General features: G+C 41.0%; 2 protein-coding genes across 2 annotated transcripts; one reads left to right on the top strand and one right to left on the bottom strand.

Annotated features, from left to right (window-relative positions):
- The first annotated feature begins 1,798 nt into the window (after positions 1-1,798).
- LOC102227378 (ras-related protein Rab-18) lies at positions 1,799-7,513 on the top strand. The gene is made up of 7 exons (XM_005813490.3): positions 1,799-2,021; positions 2,385-2,440; positions 2,555-2,616; positions 3,058-3,130; positions 4,029-4,147; positions 4,405-4,471; positions 6,358-7,513. Exons 1-7 carry the CDS (start codon positions 1,954-1,956, stop codon positions 6,528-6,530), a joined length of 618 nt encoding a protein of 205 aa, XP_005813547.1. The 5' UTR covers positions 1,799-1,953; the 3' UTR covers positions 6,531-7,513.
- Positions 7,514-8,626: 1,113 nt separating this feature from the next.
- Positions 8,627-21,763, bottom strand: LOC102228760 (homeobox protein Mohawk-like). Its single transcript, XM_023335126.1, has 6 exons — positions 21,463-21,763; positions 21,160-21,328; positions 20,917-21,070; positions 20,225-20,563; positions 13,069-13,102; positions 8,627-9,306 (listed from the first exon to the last, which is right to left on the bottom strand). The coding sequence occupies exons 1-6, from the start codon at positions 21,642-21,644 to the stop codon at positions 8,982-8,984; spliced, it is 1,203 nt and encodes a 400-aa protein (XP_023190894.1). The 5' UTR covers positions 21,645-21,763; the 3' UTR covers positions 8,627-8,981.
- Between the last annotated feature and the right edge of the window lie 1,857 nt (positions 21,764-23,620).

The following is a 23,620-nucleotide window of genomic DNA, read 5'->3' as shown; positions in this document are numbered from 1 at the left end:
ATTTCTTCAGCACGGAGAAGCGACTCTTTCACCAGTGAAGAAATGTACCAGGCTGGCTAAAACTGAACCTGGAAGCAAAAATCCGCGACTCTGGAAATGTTTGGACATTTTTAATTTATTGTGGTTCATATCTGAGGCAACTGAGAGCGTATGCCAAGTTTAGAGCAGTCCATTATTTAAATCTATACCATAATCAACAGAGTTAGCAATATTTTCTTGGCTATGGCTTCAGTTTTACACGTTCTCTGTTTCTTGATCTCTCAGCTTTGCTTGGCATGTATATATGACTCGGTGGTGGGAAACCTGTATATAAATGTATAGGAATGCTTTTATGCTCTGTACTCTCTGAAAGGCTCCCCGTTGTAGATCGATTTCATAGTGTGATAAAGACTGATTATGTGCAGCAGAAATAAACAAACTCCAAATAAAATCTTAAAAAAAAAGAAAAGGAAAGTGGCCGATTTCTTCTTGTAAACTATAGCAGGGCGTGCCGTGGTGGCGTAGGGGAAAAGCGCGACCCACGTTTGGAGGCCTTGAGTTCTCGACGCGGCCGTCGAGGGTTCGATTCCCAGACCCGACGATATATGCCGCATATCTTCCCCCCTTTCCTGTCAGCCTACCTTCATGTAAGGGACACTAGAGCCCACAAAAAGACCCCCTGGAGGGGAGAGAAAAAAAAAACTACAGCAAATATTTTCTGTTCAGTGAAAAAATCCTTGTTTGCTGTTTTAAGAGCAGAACAAAAATGATCAAAACAGTACATCCAGCACAGTTGGCATAAGACGACTAAACGATAAATCGATTTGAAAATATTTTACAAAAATTACCAACATATGCAAAAGTGAACACCCAATGAAACCAACAGCAGAGGAGGGACCTAAAACACAGGAGAGAGTAAATGTACAGCTCATATCTGTTAATCAAACTTAGATCAAGATTAGATTAGATTATTAGATTAGAGTTGGACTCTGTTGTGCTTCAGAAACTTGAACTTGAGGTTGTGAACTGATGGCTGATGGTTTCATCAATTAGTATAATCTGGACCAGTTGTCCAGATGTACTGATCATACATCAGTTGTCCAGATGCCGCTTCAGATCCTGAAGCAGCTCTGGTCGTCACCATTCCACCATAATGTTTGACTGTTGGCAAGATTGTCTTTCTCAGAAAAGCCTTTTTTTTTATTGGATGCATACATTTCAAAAAGTTTCACTTTTACCTCATTTAGTCCAGAGATTATTTTCCAATAAAGTTTAGGGTGTCGCCCACAAACGTGAGATGCCTTTGGAAGCATTTTGGTCTTGGTTTTGACTTTGGATCCCCATTAATTCATTTATGAATGTCACTGTTCTAAAAAATAAACATTTAATTTGCAAACTACATGTTTATTTAGTAAGCTAAATATCTAGTCAACAAACAAAACATGTAGCTCCACACTTAACATTTGGTTAGCAAGCTCCATATTTAGTTCGGAGAAGAATAAACTTACTCATTGCTATCAGTTTCAGACCGTGTAACTTTACAAACGGCACTCCGTACTTTTTGTCCTGCGTACATTTGGGCCTGTTGACTTTCACGACTGATTTTGACCCCTGACCTAACCCGAATAATTTTGAGCGAGCTAATTATAATAGAACAAAAATAATTTATTGGATTCATGAAACGGCAAAAGAGTGAAATCGTTTTAAATATCATTTGCCAATGCGGGTAGGAGGAGACTGTCGGTATTAAACAAGTGAATTATTATTATTTTTTTTGTATTAGAGCCGAGTCCTCGTGAACTTCGGCGACGTCACGCGCGCCGCAGCAGATTAGGCGGAAGTCGCGCGGGCAGCGGGCAGCTGTCATCGTAGCCGAAAGCCGCCTGCTGCTGCTGCTGCTGCAAACAACAAGTTCAACATTTGTCGCTCCAAGCGTCCGCACCTGGAGGTCCGCTTATAGCCAACTTGGGCAACATGGACGAGGACGTCCTGACCACCCTGAAGCTGCTGATAATTGGAGAAAGCGGAGTGGGGAAGTCCAGGTTTGTGTATGCTAGCAGCTGCTAGCCTCTTGTTGATGTTGACATTATCCTCGTCGTTACGTAAGTTTATTCTTCTCTGCTCGACAGCTACTGCTTAGTGCTAACGTCATTCTTTTATGTTTACTACTTGTTTAACACAAAGTGAAAGTTGCTAAAAAAAAAACAACGTAGTGCTTTATTGACTTTGTTACGTGTAACTTTATAAACGGCGGCTGTGAAAGTTTTGTTTTGTTTTCGCTCTGAAGGAATGATGCTGCACATTCGGTACCAGAAACGTGTTGTTGTGTTGCTATGTTCCTGACGGAAAGCTAGCTTGATGAGTTATCCTGCTCATTTCCAATGTGTCCTTGTCTCCCCTCACAGTCTCCTGCTGAGGTTCACAGAAGACACTTTTGACCCAGAGCAGTCAGCCACAATAGGTTCCACCGTCATAAATACCCTCATATTTGCCTTTGTAGAATGCAGAAACTGTTTCATGCGAGCAATCTTTCTCTTAAATCCAGTTTCTCGTTTGTTTTGTCGTGTTTCTTAAGGTGTGGACTTCAAAGTAAAGACCCTTGCAATTGAAGGAAACAAAGCGAAGCTAGCCATTTGGGTGAGTCTTCATGACCTCCATCATCGCCCACGTTCACAAACATGGTGAAGTTGAACGTTTTCTCCACACGGTGGCGACATTGCTCAGCAGTAAATACTGTTGAGGAACAACAGCTGCTGAGCTGCAGCTCTGTGGCCTAGGTCACAGTAAGAATTGAAGCGCCTTTTTAACAATCAATTTTAGAAACTAATCCTTATTCAGAAGGTGAAATGTTTGCTGAGTTTTGTTTTTTTTTCCCCACAACAGGCCAAAATGTCCCAAGGACTACAAAGGGATCCCTTTGTGGACTTATAAAGACTATTAAAGCAATGATCAGTTTATTAAAGGGTCATTTCTGAGTTGGCCAGCAGTAAATGGGGACGTTATCATTGAGATTAGCAGTGCATTGCACTAAGTGGTGGAAAATGTACTTTTTACAGTCTGGTGTGTTTTCTTTTTAAGGACACGGCTGGACAGGAGAGGTTTCGCACGCTGACCCCCAGCTACTACCGCGGCGCGCAGGGAGTCATACTCGGTAAACGGCTGATACCTTTCAAGTCAAACTACCACCTACTTTCCTGCTTTCTTTTTTGTTTTTTTTTTTCATCCACTGCACTTGTTTACCTCGTGTTTTGGTTATAATATTTTGCTTTAACTTTACATACACCGCCTTCCGTTAAGTCTTAAAACTGCTTGAACCTTTCCGATCCAAAAAGCCATTTATGCCCCCAGTACAGCTAAATAAAACGCATCTAATTACATGATTTTTTGAACAAGGAAATTATTTCTTTTTTTAAGTTATGTACTATAGAAAGCATTTTTATTTAGTTTTAGGTTTTGTAATAAAGAGACATTCCTTCCAGATTTACTTGGAAGAAATCTGGACGAAAATCTTTTTTTCCAAATCAGTTTTGGGAAAAATTGTCATTATTTTACAGTGTAACCCTTTTAAACTTCTCCACAACTTTCTCCCTGACCCGTGTGCTGTGTTCCTCTGTCTTCATGATGCTGTATATTCACTAATGTTCCATAATTGCAATCCTCTTTTGCCTTCACAGGATGACTTTATTTATGCTAAAAACAAAACAAAACACACACATAGAAAACCTGTAGTTATACTTTTGGTTTACAGAAACTGAAACTGAAGAAAATTGCCCAAACTTCAGAGAAAATGTTTTTAAGTTGCATTAGCGAAGTTAGAGCTCAAGCATTTTTATACCAACATATGTCAACACAGCTGCAGATGCACCGATGCGAAAAGTTGGGCCGATATTTACAGACATTTATAGATACCTCCCAAACTTTCTGACTCCGTGAAAGAAGACCACACCGCTTGGTCCGCTTCTGTGCTTCCGTTCAAATCCAGTCAACAACGATGTTGATGCTGACGTGTCGGGCCTCCCTAATCACGTTGTTGTCGTGTTTTCTGTCAGTATACGACGTCACACGGCGCGACTCTTTCGCGAAGCTCGAAAACTGGTTGAACGAGCTGGAAACCTACTCGACACGCAACGACATTGTCAAAATGCTGGTCGGCAACAAAATCGATAAGGTGAGTCACTTCCTGGAGTCCTTGCATGCACAACGGGTCGCGGACTCAAACGCTAAAACCAGACATTTTAAGTTTGAATTTGACTGTTTTCTTCAACGTAGGACGACTTGCATTATTGTTCCTTGGTGAAAAGAAAAAAGAAAAAGCAGTGAAAATATCTGTTTTATGCATTTTGTGCTGCTCTGCTGCTGTTGGTCTGTGCGTGTGCGGTGTGGAGTAGTTCTTTTATGGTTCTTGAGCATCTGATGTGGTTTCAGGATGACCGTGAAGTGGACAGAAATGAAGGACTGAAATTTGCCAGGAAACACTCGATGCTTTTTATTGGTAAGCACTGGCCTAAGTGTGGAATCAGATGTTGTCGGTCATGTTCGTTTACAGCGAGAAAGCCGTAAAGTTCCAGCCGGCGCCAATAAAACTCTTCAAATTGTGTTTAAAAGTTACAGCTGTCATTAAATGTCACAGAGGAAGTCATGCACACAGCTCAGATTAGCTGGGCTGGTTTTACAGTGCTCTGCTCACGACAAGAAATCGGGGGGCGCAGACAACCGAGAAAAACAATAAAATGGCGTTATTATTAAAACTGAACTGCTTTAAGTGACCAAATCCATGTCGGCGTCTGGTCCTGCTTCCCACCTTTTCATCAGCTTGTCTAGAATTTGTTTTAGAAAAACTGAATGAAGAAGTTTAAAGGCAAAATTACAAGATATGATGGATTTAATCTGCTCTTTATTCTAATTACTATTTCCTAATTTAGAGGTGCACTATTTAAAGGTTTTCCTGGACATTATAAGTTTTCTTTGAGTTATGACTGGCTGGTCCAGATTTTCTTTAGAAGGAGAAGAAATTGAAAAGTGGAATATCTAAACAATGAAATCTTCATATTAAAATAAGAGCAATGTTTCCTCCAAAAACAGTCCTGAAGTTACAGAACTGTCACAAAAAATGAGCAAATTCAAGAAAAATCCTTCCTGTCGTTGGATGGAAATAGAAATGAACCGATTTCTCCTGGCTAATCCCAATTTCTTAGTTCTGATGTGAAGAATTTGACATGAACTAGGGATTCACAATATATTGGCATCAACATCGGTATTGGTAATTTTTTACAGATCGGTATTGGTCCGCTAAGCAAAACTGAGCCGATTAACAACAAATGTTTATTTCCATCTTTTTGCCGTTTGTGTTCATGTTTCTTGTGACGATGCAGCAAAAGATTGCGGGGTGTGTCCAGTGAAAACTCGCTACAACGCGGTTCACCTTTCACGGCCTCGCTGCTTCGCCGATTTTTTTTGTGCAGTTTTTTTTTTTTTCTCACAGTACATTGTGTTCTGCGTCCTGATTGGCTAAACAGTCTCCGTGCTTCTTCTCTACCCGTGTGCCAATAACGTTACGGTATTTAAATATACGTAATGCAGCAAATTTTGGCAAATGTTTTTGCCCAGAAGAAAAAAAAGCAACAACAACAGCTACCGATAACTATGTTCTTCTCTCGAAAAAACACACCTGCACCGCAGGCTGCAGAAGAAAAAGCCACTAGAGAGCGGAGTCAGGCCGCAGCGTCACAGTCAGAGGAACAGTGAAATACGCGAGTCACAATTTGTCCTACTGTACTTCGTATTGATGACTAAAATGATTATTTTACTGTAATTATTTGTAGGAAAGCGTTCTATTTGTTAAAACAAATTACTTAGGCCTGAAAACAGGCTTTGCTCTTTGGTTTCAATGTAGAGTATTTGATGCTGTATAATAATTGTAAAAAAAATAAAGGTAACTACTTCACGGATTTCGCCTATCACGGTTCTTTTTGGAACCCAAACCCCGCGAAAAACGAGGGTTCACTGTAATTGAAGCAGAAAAGCTTTTAACACCAGTCACATTCTGACATGAGAAGTGTGATTTGTGTCACTAAACTGCACACAGTAACTGCATTTAATCATTTGCTTTTAAATTTATGAATACTCTTATTGAACAGTGGAGAAAATAGTAAGGGACAGTTTGTTTTTTTTAACACCATTAAACAACAATAAATCAAGATTCTTGTCACAACAAGAAATTTATCGCGATAAACGCTAAAATAAATGCTCACCAATAAGTAGGGTTACGATTTTTAAACAAAATCTTTAGACCTGAAGTGACATTTGTGTCATCGTTACTTTTTGTTTCTTCTGTAGCACTTTTACCTCCCTGACCACATTAATCCCGTCTTTGTTCAGAGGCCAGTGCTAAGACCAAAGATGGCGTCCAGTGTGCCTTCGAGGAGCTAGTGGAGAAGATCCTCCAGACTCCGGGGCTCTGGGAGAGCGACAACCAGGGTCAGAAGGTCCAGCTGGGGCAGCAGGAGCAGGGCGGGGGACGGGCGTGTGGCGGCTACTGCTCCATACCCTGAAACCGACAGAAACCACGGAAACGGCGACCTGACGGGGAAACGCATCGGACCAGAGAAACGGAACTAACGAGGGGCGGAAGAAGAAAAGGAAGTTAATTGTTGGGAGCTCCGTCATCTGAACGAACTTTGCAGTTTTGCACAATTACTGTTCAAACATCATCACTTATTTCGACTCTTTATCATGTTTGGTTAGCGAGCGCATCAATCGGCTTTCGGTCAGCGGTGGAATGGTGTCTTCGAATAAAACGAGACGTGCCCAGGGCGTCGCAGCGGCACACGTCTGGGGCGGCTCGCCATCATTAGCAACAGTTGTTCAGTTCGGCATTACTTTACCAGCATTGTGCCTGTAACATAATCAGATTTTAGGTGGCGCTTCAGGTTTTATTCTAAATATTTAATCCTAAGCAATAAAAAAAAAAGTAATCTCCTAGTTTACGTCCGATTCCCTTCAGATTCCCGACTTTATTACGCCTCAGCCCTGTGAATTCTCTGAAATGATTCATTAAACAGTTTAGCCCAGTTACTGCCTTTTTATTTATTTATTTTTTTTGCCCCCCGTCTTTACACTCCTGTCTCCACATCGTTACGTCTTGCTACAAAATATTCCCACTTATTGCTTTAATGCTATTTTCTCAGCATTATCAGCCTCTGTTGTCCAGCTTAATTCCACCTCTGGTGAGTTTTAGTTTTGCAGTGCTTCCTTTGCAATTAGCATCTGTCAACCATAGAGTGAGAACAAGCACTCTTTCCCTCCGTCTCCTTTATGTATTTGCATTCCAGCTTTAATTAATACTTTATTATTCCTAGTTACTGTTCCCTGGGAGAAGAAATGAATTTAATCTTCTTTGTTTTTTTGCTGTTGCTTGGTTGTGCTTTTGAGTCATGTACTGTCACACGTCGATCTGAGACCTGCCTTAACACTAAGAGCTGCAGTCGAGTAACATTTGATTTGTTTTGAACTTAAATAAATGGAAACCTGAAGATGGGATCTCTCGGCTCCAATAATTGTGTGTTTGCTGTTTGATAGCTGGCGTAGCACGTTGTTGACGACTGGATGTAAGAATGAAAATATTTCTTGGAAAAAATAATAATAATTCACCCCAACCCCCCACCCCCCAAAAAAGTCTGCAGAGCAAAAGTAGCACATGTTGAAAATCCAAGATAGATGACTAAAAACAACAATAATTCAGAAATACTTGCAGCAGTGGAAAAGTAACATGGCTTTAATGTTTCCAATGCAGCCTGGGAAAGTATGGCAGTGTTTTCCAAGTTGGGATGGGAATAGATAAAACTGAGTTTGGAAAAATGTATTTCCAGACTTTTTTCCTTATGCCACTGTCTAGAAGTGATATCTATCCATTAATCCAGACATTCATTAGTTTTTCTGAAAATTATTGGACGGAGAGACTTTAAACCATGCATCTGTTTATTGATCTTTCCGTCTATTTGTCAGTTTTTCCATAATACAATAACGTGCCAGTCTGTCAGTTTCTCTGTCCATCCGAATTTAAAGCGTAGATCCGTCCATAAATCAATCAGTCCAACTTTCGGAGCATCACTCTATCCGTCCATCGTTCATTAATCTATCAGTCCATCCATAAATCATCTGGTTTTTGCAAGTTCCGAATTTTAGTCAAAGGAAATTAAATTTGGATATAGTTGCTATTAAACAGTCCTGCATATTTAAAACACTGAAATAAAAGAGGAAAACATGAGAAAATATCAAAGGAAGCATAAAATGGGAGATTTCAGTAAGAAATAGCTACATTACAGAAGTCACAACTCTTACTGACTCTGATTACAAGCGAGGAATTTCGCAAAACTGCAATGAAGACACTTTTTTTTTTTTTTTGTCGTGTCACACGAGTCACGTGATCAACAGCCCGGATGTTACTACTGGCGAAAGCAACGAAGAACAACAGCAGCCAGTGTCTGCCAATTTTTATCCCAGTTGATTCTCTCTGACCTCTGTGTTTCGTGTTCGGACTCCTCTTGGTGTGCCATCTTTTTTTTTTTCTTTTTTTTTTTTTCCACGGTGCATTTTCAAAATGAAAGACCATAAAGCACATGAAACCTACCACTAAGTACAGCTCCGTGGAACATAATTAGGTTGTCTCAGCCCCTGTAAAGTGATGATTTAAAGCAGAAGGATAAAAAAAGGCAGGCCAGGCGCTTTCACATTGGCTTTATTCAAACGGCTGCTGTACAACTTCATCACGGGAGGATTCTCCGGTGTCTGGACAGTTCTTATAAGTTATGGAAAAACGAAGGTCATGTAGGGCGTAGCAAAGCAAGCAGACATTAATTGGATTCACTCTTCGGGGTACTAATTAGATGTTACAGTATATAACATAATTAGAAATGTGTTAAAGGTGTAAAACGTCAGGCCTGCACACCGTGCACACTGCGAGGCACTTTGGCTGGCGGCGAGTGGAACACGGCATCCAGTGCCTACCCGGTGTTTGCCAGGGGGGCTTTGACAGTCTGGACCTCGGAGATATGAGACGATTTCTGGATGATGCGGCTGGTGAGGGCGGTCCCCGCGCTCTGCTTCAGGGCCGACACGGCTCCCGTCACGCACAGCCTGCCCGTGAGGCTGGCCTTCGCTGCGGAGGAGGGCTCCGCGGCGCGGCTCTGGCCCGTGGCGGCGCCGGGTGCCGGGCCGGCGCTCTGAGCCGCCTTGCCCTGGGCCAGGCTGGTGAGAGCCACGGCGGCGTGGATCTCCCTCCAGCCCTGGCCGTCTTTTCTCGGTGGGTTTCGGCTCCGCGGCTGGCCCCTGTGCACAAACAGCCAGTGAGATCCAGATGAGTTAGAGCTGCCAGGTGAGGTTGTACTTTATTCGTGCCACTCGCCATAAAAAAAAAAAAAACTTTATTGCAGCAGCATTGAGGAAAATTATATATTTAATCTGAGCACCTTTATTCAGCTGTAGCCAAAGCTTTTTTTTTTCTTCTTTTTTTTAATGTTGCTGTTTTAATTTCGTGTGTGTTTCTAGGAACTTCTACACTGCAAAAACACAAAATCTTACCAAGTATTTTTTAGTCTAGTTTCTAGTGCAAATATCTAAAGTACACTTAAAGACAAAACCAACTTACAAGGAACTTTTCAGAAATATATTATAGCTTGTTTCAACATTTAAGTCAAAAATGTATTCCTCTGTGTTGACAATAAAACAAACAAAAAAAAAAGCTGTTCCACTGGCATCACATTAGAAAAACATTTTATCAGTCAATAATTCATATAGCACTTTACACAACCACAGTATGGGAGACCAAAAATGTTTTACAGGGTCAAAAAGAACATGAAAAACATAGCAACAAGAAAATAAATAAGAAGAAAACACAGCAAAGCAACACAGAACAGGCACAAATAAAGCCAAAAGTGTCACCACACATTTAAAGGTGCAGTATGTAACCTTTATAAAAAGTATATTTTTATATATTTGTTAAATCAATCACCATGTCATGATTGTATAATATGAGAGATAATCTGTGAAGAGATTTAGCTTCTCCACCCTCCCTCTGAGCTGCTTTTGCCGTCTGAAGAGACGCAACAACCAAAATCAACCAATCGGAGCCTCAATCAACCACGTGTATGCGCTGCTAAATGCGTTAATGGCAGAGAAACAACTTAACCCTTGTCTGCCGTCATCAATGGCCATGCTAACTAGCCTTAGCATTCAGGACGGGATCTGCTGACGGAGAAAAGCTGATCCTTGCATAGCAGAGAACAAGTGGAGGAGAGGGAAGTGCGATGAGCAGCGCCAGACGAAAGGTGATCGACGCTGCTAAGACCCGCCCCCTGGCTCTGATTGGCTGTTTCTAGTTAGCACTGCGAGCAGGAAGAGGAGTTACATTTTTTTCACAGATTATCTGTCTCATACGATTCTGTCTCAGTATAATGAAAGTTTCAACAAAAGTATAGAATATATATATATATTTTTTTTTTTTTTGCAAAAATTACATTCAAGGCTAAGCAACTCTTATAAATGATGATGGTCAAGGCCATTGATAGCTGTATAAACAAATAATAAAAGCTTGAAATCTATTTAAAAATCTATATTATAAGTGAAATAATCTGCCAGTAGTACTTCTTTGTCAAAATTAAGGTTTTATTGACTTAAAAACAAGATCATATCTCTTGCTGAAAAGTCGTGTGTAAGCTGGTTTTGTTTTATTTAAAGTGTACTGAGGTACTTGCACTCAGAACTAGACCAGAAACACTCGGTGAGATGTCATGTTTTTGTAGTGTAATCCGTAATCCACAATTTTCCGTTCTCATGGACTATAAATATGATGTGAGGCCCGTTCTTTCTTTCTTTTTTTTTTTTACCAACTGACCACTAGATTGAACGAAGAGCCATATTTATCTTGCCATCACATGCGGTGAGCAACATGATGAAGGAGGTAATAAAACATTTCCAAAGCCTACTGCCGCTGCCGCTGCTACGGAACTACAGCGAAAAAAAATGACGACATAGCAAGTCTCGATAACAACCGTTAGACTCTTTCTATGCGCCGCTCACGGTGGAGTCGCATTTTGTAGACTTTTAGTTCATAATTTTCTCGGTTGAGGCGTTGCATGTTCGGGCAGTTATTCTGTCTGGTTTTGGATGCTGTGCAGCCGGGGGATTATTCCTCTCACTTTTTGTACTTTTGGACAGTTTGTTATGATGCGTAACCGTGGTAAAAAAACGGTATTGTTTTTACATCCAGGAGCAGCTGGTTAGCATCTCGAAAGCTCTAATAAAACCTGAACTTCAAAACCAAAATCCCAGAGGAGTTGGAACAAAAAGGCTTCGTGGATGAAAAGCGGGTCCAAAGAGAAGAGAGAAAAATAATATTCACTATTATTATCATTACTATTATTATTACAGCCCGGCTTTCTAACCACACGGCCAGTCAGAGATTTAAACTGGGGCGACAAAAGCAAACCAGTTGGATTAGCAGTGCTTGCCAACAACTGATGGTGTCATCCATGCGATGTTGACTGCGAACTATTAATAAAATATGAGCATCTTATGAAAGTTGTGAGACAACGTGCAACAGTCTTCAATCAGAGGCATCTTCAGATGTGTTGCGAAACTGACTGCTGCAGGAGATCCGTCTTTCCCGCAGCAGCTCATAGTGAGTTTTGACAGTATCTAATTTCCTTTGCGATAAGTAAAGCATGTTTGAACTGAATCTGAGTCAAACGGAAACACGTCCTTCCAACACAAACACGGACATGTGGACTTTGCTAAAACAAAGTCTCGGGCTTAATGGCAACAAACTCCATGTGGGTTTGATGTGAAACAGAGGATAAACATGGGGGAAATTATTTCATGCCCACTGTTGAGCAGAGTGGAAAATATGTGATTCTGTTGGCCTTTTTCTCCTCCACATACACCGAGAACCTGGAAGTCCACAATACTATCACGTTGAAAGCAAATGCCAGGACTGGTAGTCTCTAACGGGCCGTCGCCATGGGCTCATTCAGAATAACTACCCAAAACATGTAATGGCCAAAACAATATGGAAATGTTACAGGAAACACAAAGTCAACTTTCCTCCAAGACAATATTTGTCTCAGTCCCTCAGATCCCACAGGACTCTGGACAATCTGAAGAGACTTTGCAAAAATCACTTACAAAAGTTTTTTTTTTTTAAGTATTGCCACCAGAGGTGTCAATAACTGTGACTCCAAGGATTCTGCTCAAATCAGTTATTCCCTATAGAGTACTAGTATTATGTATTTTCCAGGCACATAGTACCATTTTATAGCTCAATCCTGACTGCATAATTTAACGCCTTGAATTTGGGGCTCTGTCTCTTTTTTAAAAGGTTTTGTTGGCTCTAGTGGCCTTTATTTGAAAGTAGTTCAACAGAAAAGAGGGTAATGAGAGACGGGGAAAACATGCGGCAAATGTCGCCAGGCCGGGAGTCGAACCTGCGACCACCGGTACGGCCTCAATACGTGGGTTGTGCTTTGCCCCTGCGCCACCACAGCACCCAGGCCTCTGTCTCTTTAAAAAGTCCTGGTCTTTCTGAAACTCCGCCTTCAGGAAGTCGTAGCGTCACTCCTGTATTAACTCTTTAACAACGTTTTTTGGGTGGAGCCTGCTCTGTGAGGCGGAAGCTTGGAAACTTCAGCTCGGAGGTGGAGCTTGGTCCTCGAAGGCGGGGCTAGGTCCACCCAGACGTTTTGCACAGCTGAATGGTTGCCATGGAGATTAAAGGATTTCTTAAACATGCATAAAAGAACAAAGGCAACACTTCAGGTGTGTTTTTGATGAGGGAATAACATTACAACATGATGTTAAAAGAAGTCGATTTTTGATAATGCTGTCCCTTTAACATTGAATCAATCGACCTACTCAAGGTTAAGGTTTAACTTTGCTAAAATTAACAGTGAGGTTATGCTTCTGCAATAAAAGAGGAATTTATTTTGAAAGGTCTTCAACACTGGAAGCAGAGTTTTTTGTTGTTGTTGTTTTTTTAAGTATGAAAAAGTACAAGCCGCATTGCCAAGGTCATGAGATATGAATTACGGTACTAACCTGCAACTTTTAACTGAAGTGTCGTCAGTTGTATCTGTAAAAAAAAACATAAAAACATGGAAAACTTAGCAAATGTACCACAAAGCTACTTACCAGATTATTAGGTTGTCGTGTGCTTCTTGTAAAATCAAGCATGTTTGTGTGAAACTGGTTCATTTTTCTGCATGTGTCCAAGCAATTATTCAAATGTTTGGTGCAAATCCTTTCGGTATGTGTTCGTGCTCTTGTCAAACATTGGAACTTAATTCCTCCTTTCAAATATTCAGTCAATTGTCTCGGGTTGCAGGTCTTTATCTCAGCTCAAGCACAAGCACTAAACATTTCAGAAATCAATGCTGGATGCCTTGGCTGTATCTCCTGAATAACTAAGGATCAGTTGTTCTCCAAAGGGGCTTCGAAGACGTTTTTTATGAGCGCCGACGAGAGGAAAAGAAGAGACAGAGAGGAAGAGAGAGAGAGACCATAACCAATGTTACGTTGCTTCTAACCTGCAATTTCTGTTTGCGGTCTGTGCATACATGCGCGATATTTGTAGAATATGTTTTCCATCTTTGCTTTGGATTACAGCCTTATTTTAGGTTTGAGCACATAGATAGTGGCCAAAACCGATTTTTCTTCAGAGTCCAATAGAAAAAGAAATTAGATGCTGAAGCTAAGCCTTTCGGCGCTAACAGTCTGAAACATACCGCAGACCTGAGCCAAAAGTAACTTCTTGCTGATAGTAAATCACTTTTGTGTGTTATGCTTTTTTGCTTTGCTACTGAACATCCCTCACCATGTCCCTCCTAAGCCATAAAGTGCCCCTGCCAAGAAAGTAGCTCTGTACCTCTGCTATATTTATTGGCAGGGGGAAAAAACTTGGTTTTTACCTCTGGTGAGTTTCATTATGCGAAAGGGAATTAGTGACAACTTAATTTTATAAGTTAGCAATGAATCCAATCAGGGCTTTGTTTCCAGTGGGGTATACATCTTAATCAATATGAAAATGTAAGCGCAATAGATCGTAGCGTTATAAAGCTCATAAAGCTGCAGTCTGGCGCACAAGTAGCAAATATCTGTTTAACTTCTTCTGGTCTTTGAAATATAAACATTGTGCGCACCTGTTCCGCTTCCACGGCCACAAACGGCAATTTACCTGCTGCAGCTTTTTAAATACATAAACTCTCACACAAATAAAGAATAAAAAAAATGTACCTGTCTGATGTATGACTGTGTTTTATAAATAAATAAAAAAATCGAAACAGAAACCAGAAAGACTAAGGGTCTCAAAACAAAGCCCAGAGGTACGCCATAAAGAAGTAGGCTTTCAGAATACAGACAAAATGGACGATCTGATAAACATTACTTTAACAATCTCTGTAAGGCAGATTCTGATACACTCTGATACTTAGCGGGACAGAACCAAAAATATTTATCCATATCTGTCTTAACGTACATCAAGATATAGACTAAAATAGATTCCTACAGAGACAATGAGAAAATAGAATAAACAATTACTAAATATCAGCTTGATGAATCTGAAAATGTACTTTAAAGGAATCTCTGATTGTTGTAGAAGAACAACATTCAGACTCCCTAAGACCGTTACATAAACCTTTAATGTGATCCAACTTAAATATGTTGTTGATTGTTCGCGGGTAATCATATTAAGTTTATGCAAAGTTAATTTACTAAGTTTATTAAGTCATCAAGTTAAATAAACATAAAAAAGGAAGCTTGACAAACTCCATTCGGTTGAATGTGACCAGTTTTTTTTGTTTGTTTTTTTTGTCTGAGCTGCATTCTCCTTTTTTTTTAGTGCAAAGTGTGTTTTTTTGTTTTTTTTACTCAGAGCACACGTCTTTTTAGCAACATAATCCCCACTTTGAAACAATGACAAACAGAGGGAGAAAAAAGGGGTGAAAAAAACACAGCAAGGCCCGTGTCCTGAAATATTTCCAATTAACACAAATTCAGCCACACTGATGGGATCCCTACAGGTAAAACTGAGCTGGTGTTAGTGTCCACTGTAAACAGTACTTAATAATAAATCATAAATCATTGCCAGTCAACCATTCCTTATACTTTTACCTCCTTTGAGACTGACAACTTGTACGACACACTCCAGTGGCATCACCTAACTCAGGCTCGCTGCAGGTTTAGTGGCTGCCGCAGCGTCTCCCATGCACTCTGAAAACATATTAACGGTGCTGGTGATTGTCATGCTCTGGCAGCGTGACTCTCCGTTTTATCTTCACAGCGGAGCCATAATGACCCAGAGGGGCAGCTTTAATGAGCGGAATAGTGTTTAGGGGATTCTAGCAAGAAGGTAAGCACAAAATAATCCAGAAATAAATTAAAAAAAAGACATACTCAATTTAGTATGGAATTCTTAGCTTTCTTATAAAAATGAGCTAAAATGCTAATGTTAGCTTAAATGCTACAAGTAGCTTGAAATGGTCTCACAAGTGTGGCCACAGTTTACATGAACAAAGCGTTCCCTTCAGTGAGTTGATAAAAACATTATTGCTACTTTCAATAAAGTAGCATTTGTTGGAAATAGCATTCCAATAAATGATTGTTAGCTTAAATGTTTGTTAGCATTTAAGATAACATTAGCTTGTAGCTTAAGTGCTACAAGCTAATTTAGCAATTAAGTAAAATTAGCACTAGTAGCTTAAGTGCTACAAGTAGTATTTAAGCTAACCAAATGCTATTGGTAGCAATAGCATTTATTGCAACAATAGCATGTAGCTATGCTATTGGTAGCATGTAACCAACCAATAGCTTAAATGTTGCTAATAGTTTAAATTCTGCCAGTAGCGTCAAAGGGAATCGTAGCATTTTGCGTGAGTGAAGGAGCCAACTGACATTTTGAAAAAATAAAATAAAAAAAGATCATGGCAAACATTGCTATTTACAGACGTTTGACTACTATTAAAACTGTCTGATTTCTAAGGATATCTAAACTGTAAAATATGTAAAGCACCTTTTATATGTTGTTATATGTACAAAATTTACAACAGCTTGTTATTACAATTAAATTCGAACATCATTAATTGAAAACAATCAATTATGATAATTTTTATTTTTTTGCTTTAATGATTATTATCAGCATCTCTTGTGCACCCAACCTTCAGCCTAATGACTACTAGTGGACGGTAGCAGCCCATGGATGGGTGGATATCATTTATCATACGGCTTCACAAGCGCAGTGACAATTTACATGAACAAAGCATTCTCTTCATTAAGTTAATAAAAAATATTCCAGACAAAATCCGGTGTATTTTATCTGTGCTGGCAGAAGAAATAATGTCTCTTGTATCTGAATCTCTAATAAATATCTCAAGTGTCCAGTTCTTTTTAGCTTAAAAGAAACTCTCCTTTGACTCCAGTATTCCTATACAAGTTTAACTAAGCTTAGCACAAAGAGCAATGAAATTTGCCTTTGGTCAATTTATTTCTTTGATGTATCAAAGCTTCTTGGCAATTAATATTATACTGTTGGAGAGCCTGTTTATTTCCCCCTTAAGCGGGGCCACGTTTGTAAGGAAAATGCATTTGTGTGTTAATAAGCAGAGTTGAGTGTATTGGCAGCACCCATGAAAGGCTTGCCAAGGCCTCTCTGCCAATGCCAATCAGCTCTTTGTGGAGGTATTGTGAGGGTGTGAGGCGGCGACGCCCTAATGGGAAAAAAATAACGCATGTCATCGGTGAAGGCCGTCTCAGCTCAAATATGGAGATGAGACACTGCAACCAATGCCATATCTCCACTCTTAGAAAACAAACTATCCAACATGTCATCGCCCACCGATTTGGGGTTTATCAGAGGCCACTTCCAGGATTTGGAGGTGGACATAATGGTCTGCACACACACACACACACACATACACACTCTGTGTTGTTCTGGCCTCCGTTTGCTAAACGAGTAATTTTTCAAACTCCAGTCATCTTCCAGTCCAAAACAGCCTGAAATCCAACACCAAACCAGAGTCAATAGAGAAGGAGGGATTCATGGAGTGGATTTGGCAGGTCGCGTTCCCCGCATAACTCTGCTGTTAAACCAGCAAATCCATTTTCCTTTCAAATATGTAGCACCATTTTAACTGGATATTAAAAAAAGATTTTCCAAACGAATGCTTTTTCATTTTTTTGCGAGGAAGGATTGTAAAACGAAGGAATAACTAGGCAAACACAAATTTCCTTGCTTTTTGTGCATATAGTCAGCCACTATAATACTGAAGCAAGGCCTGATTCTAAATATGTTACGCTGACAAAAAAACTAATCCTATTATCATGGTTTTTAAGCCACAATGCTTCCCAGTTTTAAATTCAATGCAAACGGTTCGACAACATAGGAAGGAATTAGACTTTAAACACAATACAATACAACAGATGCTAGCGTGCTAGCTTCATTGTTTCCCCTAATTTCTTGTCTTCAGGATGGACTCCCCAACATTAACTGCAAATGTTGGGGAAAACTTGAAAAATTTTTTTAGGGCAAACTGCAAAAAAACCCCACCGAAATACGGTAATACTTAGCGTAGATCTCAGAGGCTAAGTCTCGCAGCTAAGTATAGCTAGCTAAAGACTGCAGCCAGATTGTGACTGTTTTAAGATACGGTTTGGGCTTAAAAACAAACTGAAAAGGCAGCTCTGCCAGTTTAATGGCTGCAGACCCAGTTTTCTTAAAACACCAAGAGATGGTTTTTGTCAGGACCTCCTGAAATCAAACCATGACAAGGAAAACTGTAAAACCCCATTTTTGTTGTCATTCTGGCCTTGTTTAATGGACGCTTTAGCATCATTTGTATGCCTTACCGTATTTTTCATCCAAAACCTGGCCTCTCTGCTTGTAAGAAGGTACTTATAAAGTAATTCTAGAAAAGGTAAAGCTATACTCATTAGACCTGCTTTCCTGGAATGTTAATTATAATGAATTTCTCACAATCACAGCTTAGCTTTCCGTTCAAAACATTTCTAAAAAGCAGTAGAGATTAAGCAAAGTTTAAAAGTGACATCAATGATTTACAGTCTTAGTTTTAATGAATAATCTTATTTAAGTGTCTGTGGGATGATTTTCAATTGTTGATTGCATTGTATTTTGTTGTACTGGATGCACCACTGAACCATTGAAACTCTTAGGGGGATCTTAGAGATCTATATAATAAATATATGAACTCTACAATAAACTATAGAGTTCCAGGTATTTTCCTGTCCTAACGGAGCAGCTCAAATGAATCCAAGTGCAGACAGACTCCAGAAGCAGATGTCTGAGAGAGTAGCTTCAATGCAAAATTGCGAGGTTGTCCGAGAGAATCGAGAAAATGCAAAAATCGCCTGAAAACGCAGCACCCCAAAAGCAAAGGTAAGCAGGGGGCAATATGCCGGTAATGATACTGGCAGGGTTCTGGCTGACAATGAACCAAGCAAACTAGCAGAGTGATCACGGGATGAGTAACAGGTGCGCTGATTAACCGATAGCAGGAAGATAAAACCACTAAGAGAAGGACACAACTCCTGACAGAGCAAAAACATAAACGAAACCCCTGCATTTTTTTACTTTCAGCTCATGACGAGCCTTTAAAATGAACGTGACGTTCTCGTTTCGTGAGCCTATGCAACCGCAGAAGGTTTGTGTTCGGGTGTTAAACTTTTCTCCTGTTTAATTGCTAACCTACGTCCTACTTGTGTGTTTTTTCACACACACAAGTTTTACTCGAACTATTAAAAAAAAACATTCCTTAAGTAACTTTGCGAGGCTGGAACTTCTTTGTTGCCAGGAGTAATTAGGCAGCGCCGTCCTTAGTGTTGGAGTGAAACGAATGTAGAGGTGCTACAGAGTGGAAGTGATCACAGAAACGCTACACACAACTCCTCTAATGCGACGCAAATGAAACTGCTTTTGAGCAGGAAAGCAACACATGGAAGATACAGACTGCCAAGGCACACAGCTACATCCTCACAGACTGCTAGAACAAGCCAAGTAAATATTAGCGTGTTGCCTCACATTTGTGTGGCTGCTGCAGCACTTACTCTACAATCTGTCTGTCTTCAGCGTTTTTTGTTTTTTTTGTTGCCGACAGACTGTTCCCTTTCTACACCCAGGCTGATGTTTCCACTTCTCACCCTGGGAGAAATAAAGTCTCAGACATGCTGTAATTGTCCTTGAGGCCGGACTGGACATTTCCACCAAGGCTAGAAGTCGAAGTGGAACAAATGGCACATTCTAAGTATATGGAAATGATATTTGTGGTGTTCGGTGGCAGCCAACGAGAGCCCCTTCCAATTCTTAAATGTAGGATTTCAGCATCTGCGTGAGTCTTTATTAGTGATCTTTGCAGAGGCTTTGGCTGACTCCTTCGGGTGGCTTTGAGTCGTGCCAGTGCGCCGTGCTCCCCGTAAGTCTGAGAAGGTAACCATGTGTCAAGCTCCCCCCCCCCCTCTGTTTCGCCGTTGCATTTATGATTGAATCTCGCCGAGCTTCTGACTTACAGACGGACGCCAGAGATTTATTAATGTCAGATCGCCCTCGGGAGCCAAGTTGGAGGTTTCTGTTTGCTGTGTTCTTATTTTACTGCACACTGTGGTGTTTTAAAATGGAGCTGCGAGGAAACAGGGTAGTAAAACTGCCAGTGTGCTTTGCATTCATCGTTAATCTTTAATTAACGAGGAAGATGTCTTTATTATTTCTTCAGCCGGAGGGCCCCTGTTGTTTCTCTTCATCAACCTTGATGTATATAACATCTTCCTACAAGGTCAACCATCTCTTACTAGCTTGGCCATTGTCTTCCTGCGCTACTCCACTCGATTCAACTCTTGCTTACAGCAGAGTCAAATTTCTACCGGTTGTGAACAAGGACGACATTTTTCTGCGAAGTTCTAGTATCGTTGTCTGTCTGTAGTTTTAGCAATGGGAGCGGAGGAGGTGAACAAAGCTGTCGAGTCTGTGTTGGACCCACTTCCAAATATTGAATTAGCATTACCATTAGCTTCGTTTGGTTTGTCTCTCTTCGCATTGGAGGATGGTTGTTTACAATTTCCGGTGAGTTTCAGTGTTGAACTGATGCATTACGTTACAACTGGGTAAAATTGAAACCTTCAACAGAGTTCACGTCTCCTGGAAGAAATCGTTTCTTAATAGCCGAGAGCTTTTAGCAGGCCAACAATCTCTCACCCGTGCTGTAGATGAAGTTGGCCTCTGCTTCGGAGGAAGAATCCGGCGAGACAACATCTCGATCGCATTCGTTGGAGCTGAACGATTGGGAAAGGCATCTCTTCCCATGAGCGGAGGCAATGGCGTCAGCCTTTGCCGCCATCATGTGTCGCAGGGTGTCGTTCAGGTAGCGGTTCAGCAAGCTACTCTTGTACTTGGACGGAGGAGACGTGCCGTCGTCTTCGTTGGAGAAGTCTGTCCCGGCGAGGACGCTGGCCTGTTTCTCAAGCAGGCTTCGGCGGTAAGACGAGCCGCCAAAGTTTGATTGGGCCGTTGGAGTCGGTAGGGTGCACTCTTCGTCTAGAGAGGAGGAAACAAAACCGTCACTGCAATTTTTCCTAACAAGAGAGATTTAGTGGACAAAGCGGCAGGTTTAGACTTTCTGAACTGCATTCCTCGAGGGCTGAAGTCCTGTATCTTCTAGACGTGTCCCTTGTCCTACACACTTGAAGTAAACAGTGAAACTGCCTCATTAACATGCAGTCAATCTCTCTCACGCCTCTTAGGCTAGGTGTGGTGAAGAAGAGGGACATCTAAAAGTTGCAGGACATCGGCCCTTGAGGGCCACTGGTCCAGACCTAACTCTTAGAATTCTCTTGACTAGTGAAACGAAAAGACTGATTTATGTCAAACCATTAATCTTAAAGCCTCACCGTCCGAGTTTGTATCGTCACTGCACACACTCAGCCTCTCAGCATTTCCCTGGATGTATTTATTGTAGAGCTTGATCCTCAGCGCCCAGCTCAGGTCTGGCTGCCTCACCGTGTTCTTCAGCCTTCGCCGGGCGTTTGCAAACCAGTTGGAAACCTTGCACAGACATCACTTGGATCGATCAGTATGACTAGCCCTAACAAAAAAACAAAAAAAAAAGCAGTCCTTTGACGAGACGGTCTCACCTGCACTAGTGTCATGTGTGAACCCAGAGCGAGAAGAACCTTCTCGGTTTTTGTTGGGTAAGGGTTGTCCCGGTGCTTGTACAGCCAATGTTTCAGCGGCCGAGCCATGTCCTGGAGCACCTGCCTTTTGTGACGAGCTTTCACCCCACCGAGACGAGACCTGGGGGAGCTACAAGACAAATACTTCATGCCATATATCTTTTTGTTTTAGGTTGGAACTTCCATAAATCAGGTCGTTTTTGTTTTTTTGAAGTCCAAAATTTAAAGAATTAAAAAAAAAATTCTTTAAGAAAAGATTCTTACCTGCATCTTCTGTACTTCATGGCAGAGATTTTCTCGGCCTGCTGCATGTCTGGGCTCTGTCCGTCTGTTAAGCTCGTCTGAGGTGAGTCTTCACAGTTCGGCCCGGTCCTGTCTTCAACTCTTCTGTAGTTGTCCAAACAAAACTGAGCATCATCAGTCTTCATCGCTGCAAATTTGTCCATTCTTAAACACTAAGGGTTTGTCCTCTGTCAACAGGTGCATCAACAGACTCCCAAAGACGTCCACAAACGGTAGATCCTCATTCTTTATAGACAAGGAAAATATATATAAATTATGTCCACTGCTCCTTTTTTTTTTTTTTTTTTTTTTTTTTTGGAGTCTCAGGAGCAAATAAAAACTGAACCTTACCAGGGAATAATTTTAGAAAAGTCAGATGATGTTGTCTGGTTTTACTGTTCTGTCTGAGGAGAGTTCAAATAACACTCAGCTCTGCAGACTATTGGCCCTCACGCCGGCCAATCGCCTCGCTGCAACAGTCTGCAAGCCTTTCCTTGCAGAGTCCTGCCTCGCAGAGAGAGTCCTGCAGCAAGTACCTCTGGATGTGAAAAACGAGTCCACTCCAAAGAATATCAGCAAACCCAGTCATTAGATTTACTAGAAAGTGATTCTGTCAGTCTGCGCGAAGCCGCTTAAGCGTGGCCTCATATTTTCGGCATGAGCCGCGCGATTCTTGCGGATCTTGCGGCATCACTAAGAATGGTGTCAGCAAATAATAATCCATGTTTTATCAGGGGATTCTGGAAATTTACGAGCGTAATAACACGGTTGCTAAAAACCACAAAACGACGGCTCATGTCAGGCAGGAGATCCCGCTGTTTTTCTGCAGGAGGGGCTGGGGTGGGGGGGGGGACTAAGGTATGGATTTCAGTAAAAACCAGCTGTTCAGAGAGGAACCGCGTTCAGTTTGTAGATACATTCAATTAGGATCACAAATACACACATAAACAATTCACAATAAATGCATCTTCGACACATCTTCATCCAGACGTGTAGAATGATTGCGTGCATTTTAATGGATTTCCCATCGTGTTTACGACATGCGGCCTCTTGTAAAATTTATTTCGAGACTAACGTTTTTTTTTAACCTATTCCTAGTGCTGGAAAAACATATCGCAATATAAGCGTTTCAATAATTACGATTAGTCTTTAGTTTTAAATGTCCTAAATCCTGCCACACCGGTGGCGTTCCAGTTTGATCCAGCGGTCTCTCCACGCCGCTGTTGATTATTTTTAAGCAGCTCTGAGGCAAGGAAACCTGAAACTGCTGCTGCGCAAGTTAATCGACAAGTTGTTGCTAGGAAACCAAAGAGTGAGTGAGTTAGTTGATGCTGCTGATTGCTGTGAGAGGTTGAGCAGCTACAATTTTCCTCTGCCTACATCCCCCAGAAAGCTGTTCAATTCTGGATCGGAGCTCAGTGAATATTCTATATACATTCGATATTCTGTAATGATGTATTATCGATTCTATTGCTATATATATTGTTATTGATTGTGTCCGGCCCTACACGTTCCTATTTGTAAGTCAAGCTCAAGTATATTGGGCACTAATGTAAAAGTCTTACAGGAGATACTCAGTTTGATTTAGGGCTAGGCTTTAACTGGGCCATTCATCTGTTCTGATCTAAACAACTCAATTGTGGCTCTTGCTGTATATCTGTTCTGCTAGTAACATTACATTTTATTTAGGAGAATCAAAGTAAAAACTTTACCGATTTGTATCTGTAACAAAACCTAAAAACATGTGTAGTTTTCATTACACTTTAAAATCTTTCCACTTTGAAATAATACCCAAATAAGATTTGACCTGTAACATAAAATAAAATAAAAAGCTTTGTAGTTTTCTTTGTAATGTGTGGAGAGAGGGGGAAAAAGTCAAAAGGGGTGTGAATACTTCTGCGAGGCCCCGTAATTATTTTTCTAAGTGGGGTCTCCTCTGAGTTATGGCTGAAATTCAAGCAGAGCTCGTTCGACACACTTAAAGACAAATGTCTTTTCCAAGTTCATAACTCAGCACTGTGAATGGGCAGGTTGAGTTTTAGTGCTTTCAGAGCTGAAAACCACATGGAGCAGAAGCATCTCCGGTAGGTGCCGTAAATTCCTCGCTCGCATTCCTCGGCGGCGGCTGCAGGAGCGCCGG

The sequence above is a fragment of the Xiphophorus maculatus genome, chromosome 6 (genome assembly GCF_002775205.1).
Source record: "Xiphophorus maculatus strain JP 163 A chromosome 6, X_maculatus-5.0-male, whole genome shotgun sequence".
Taxonomy (NCBI): domain Eukaryota; kingdom Metazoa; phylum Chordata; class Actinopteri; order Cyprinodontiformes; family Poeciliidae; genus Xiphophorus; species Xiphophorus maculatus.
Note: the sequence above shows the minus strand (reverse complement) of the source record. Positions and strands in the feature narration are given on the sequence as shown.

Coding starts and splice junctions, on each gene's coding strand:
- LOC102227378 (XM_005813490.3), top strand. CDS start 1,954: ATGGACGAGGACGTCCTGACCACCCTGAAGCTGCTGATAATTGGAGAA. Junction 3,131..4,028: donor CGCGCAGGGAGTCATACTCG/GTAAACGGCTGA, acceptor GTTTTCTGTCAG/TATACGACGTCACACGGCGC. Junction 4,148..4,404: donor TCGGCAACAAAATCGATAAG/GTGAGTCACTTC, acceptor ATGTGGTTTCAG/GATGACCGTGAAGTGGACAG.
- LOC102228760 (XM_023335126.1), bottom strand. CDS start 21,644: ATGGACAAATTTGCAGCGATGAAGACTGATGATGCTCAGTTTTGTTTG. Junction 21,071..21,159: donor CACACATGACACTAGTGCAG/GTGAGACCGTCT, acceptor TGTCTGTGCAAG/GTTTCCAACTGGTTTGCAAA. Junction 9,307..13,068: donor ACTTCAGTTAAAAGTTGCAG/GTTAGTACCGTA, acceptor GTTTGTGCACAG/GGGCCAGCCGCGGAGCCGAA.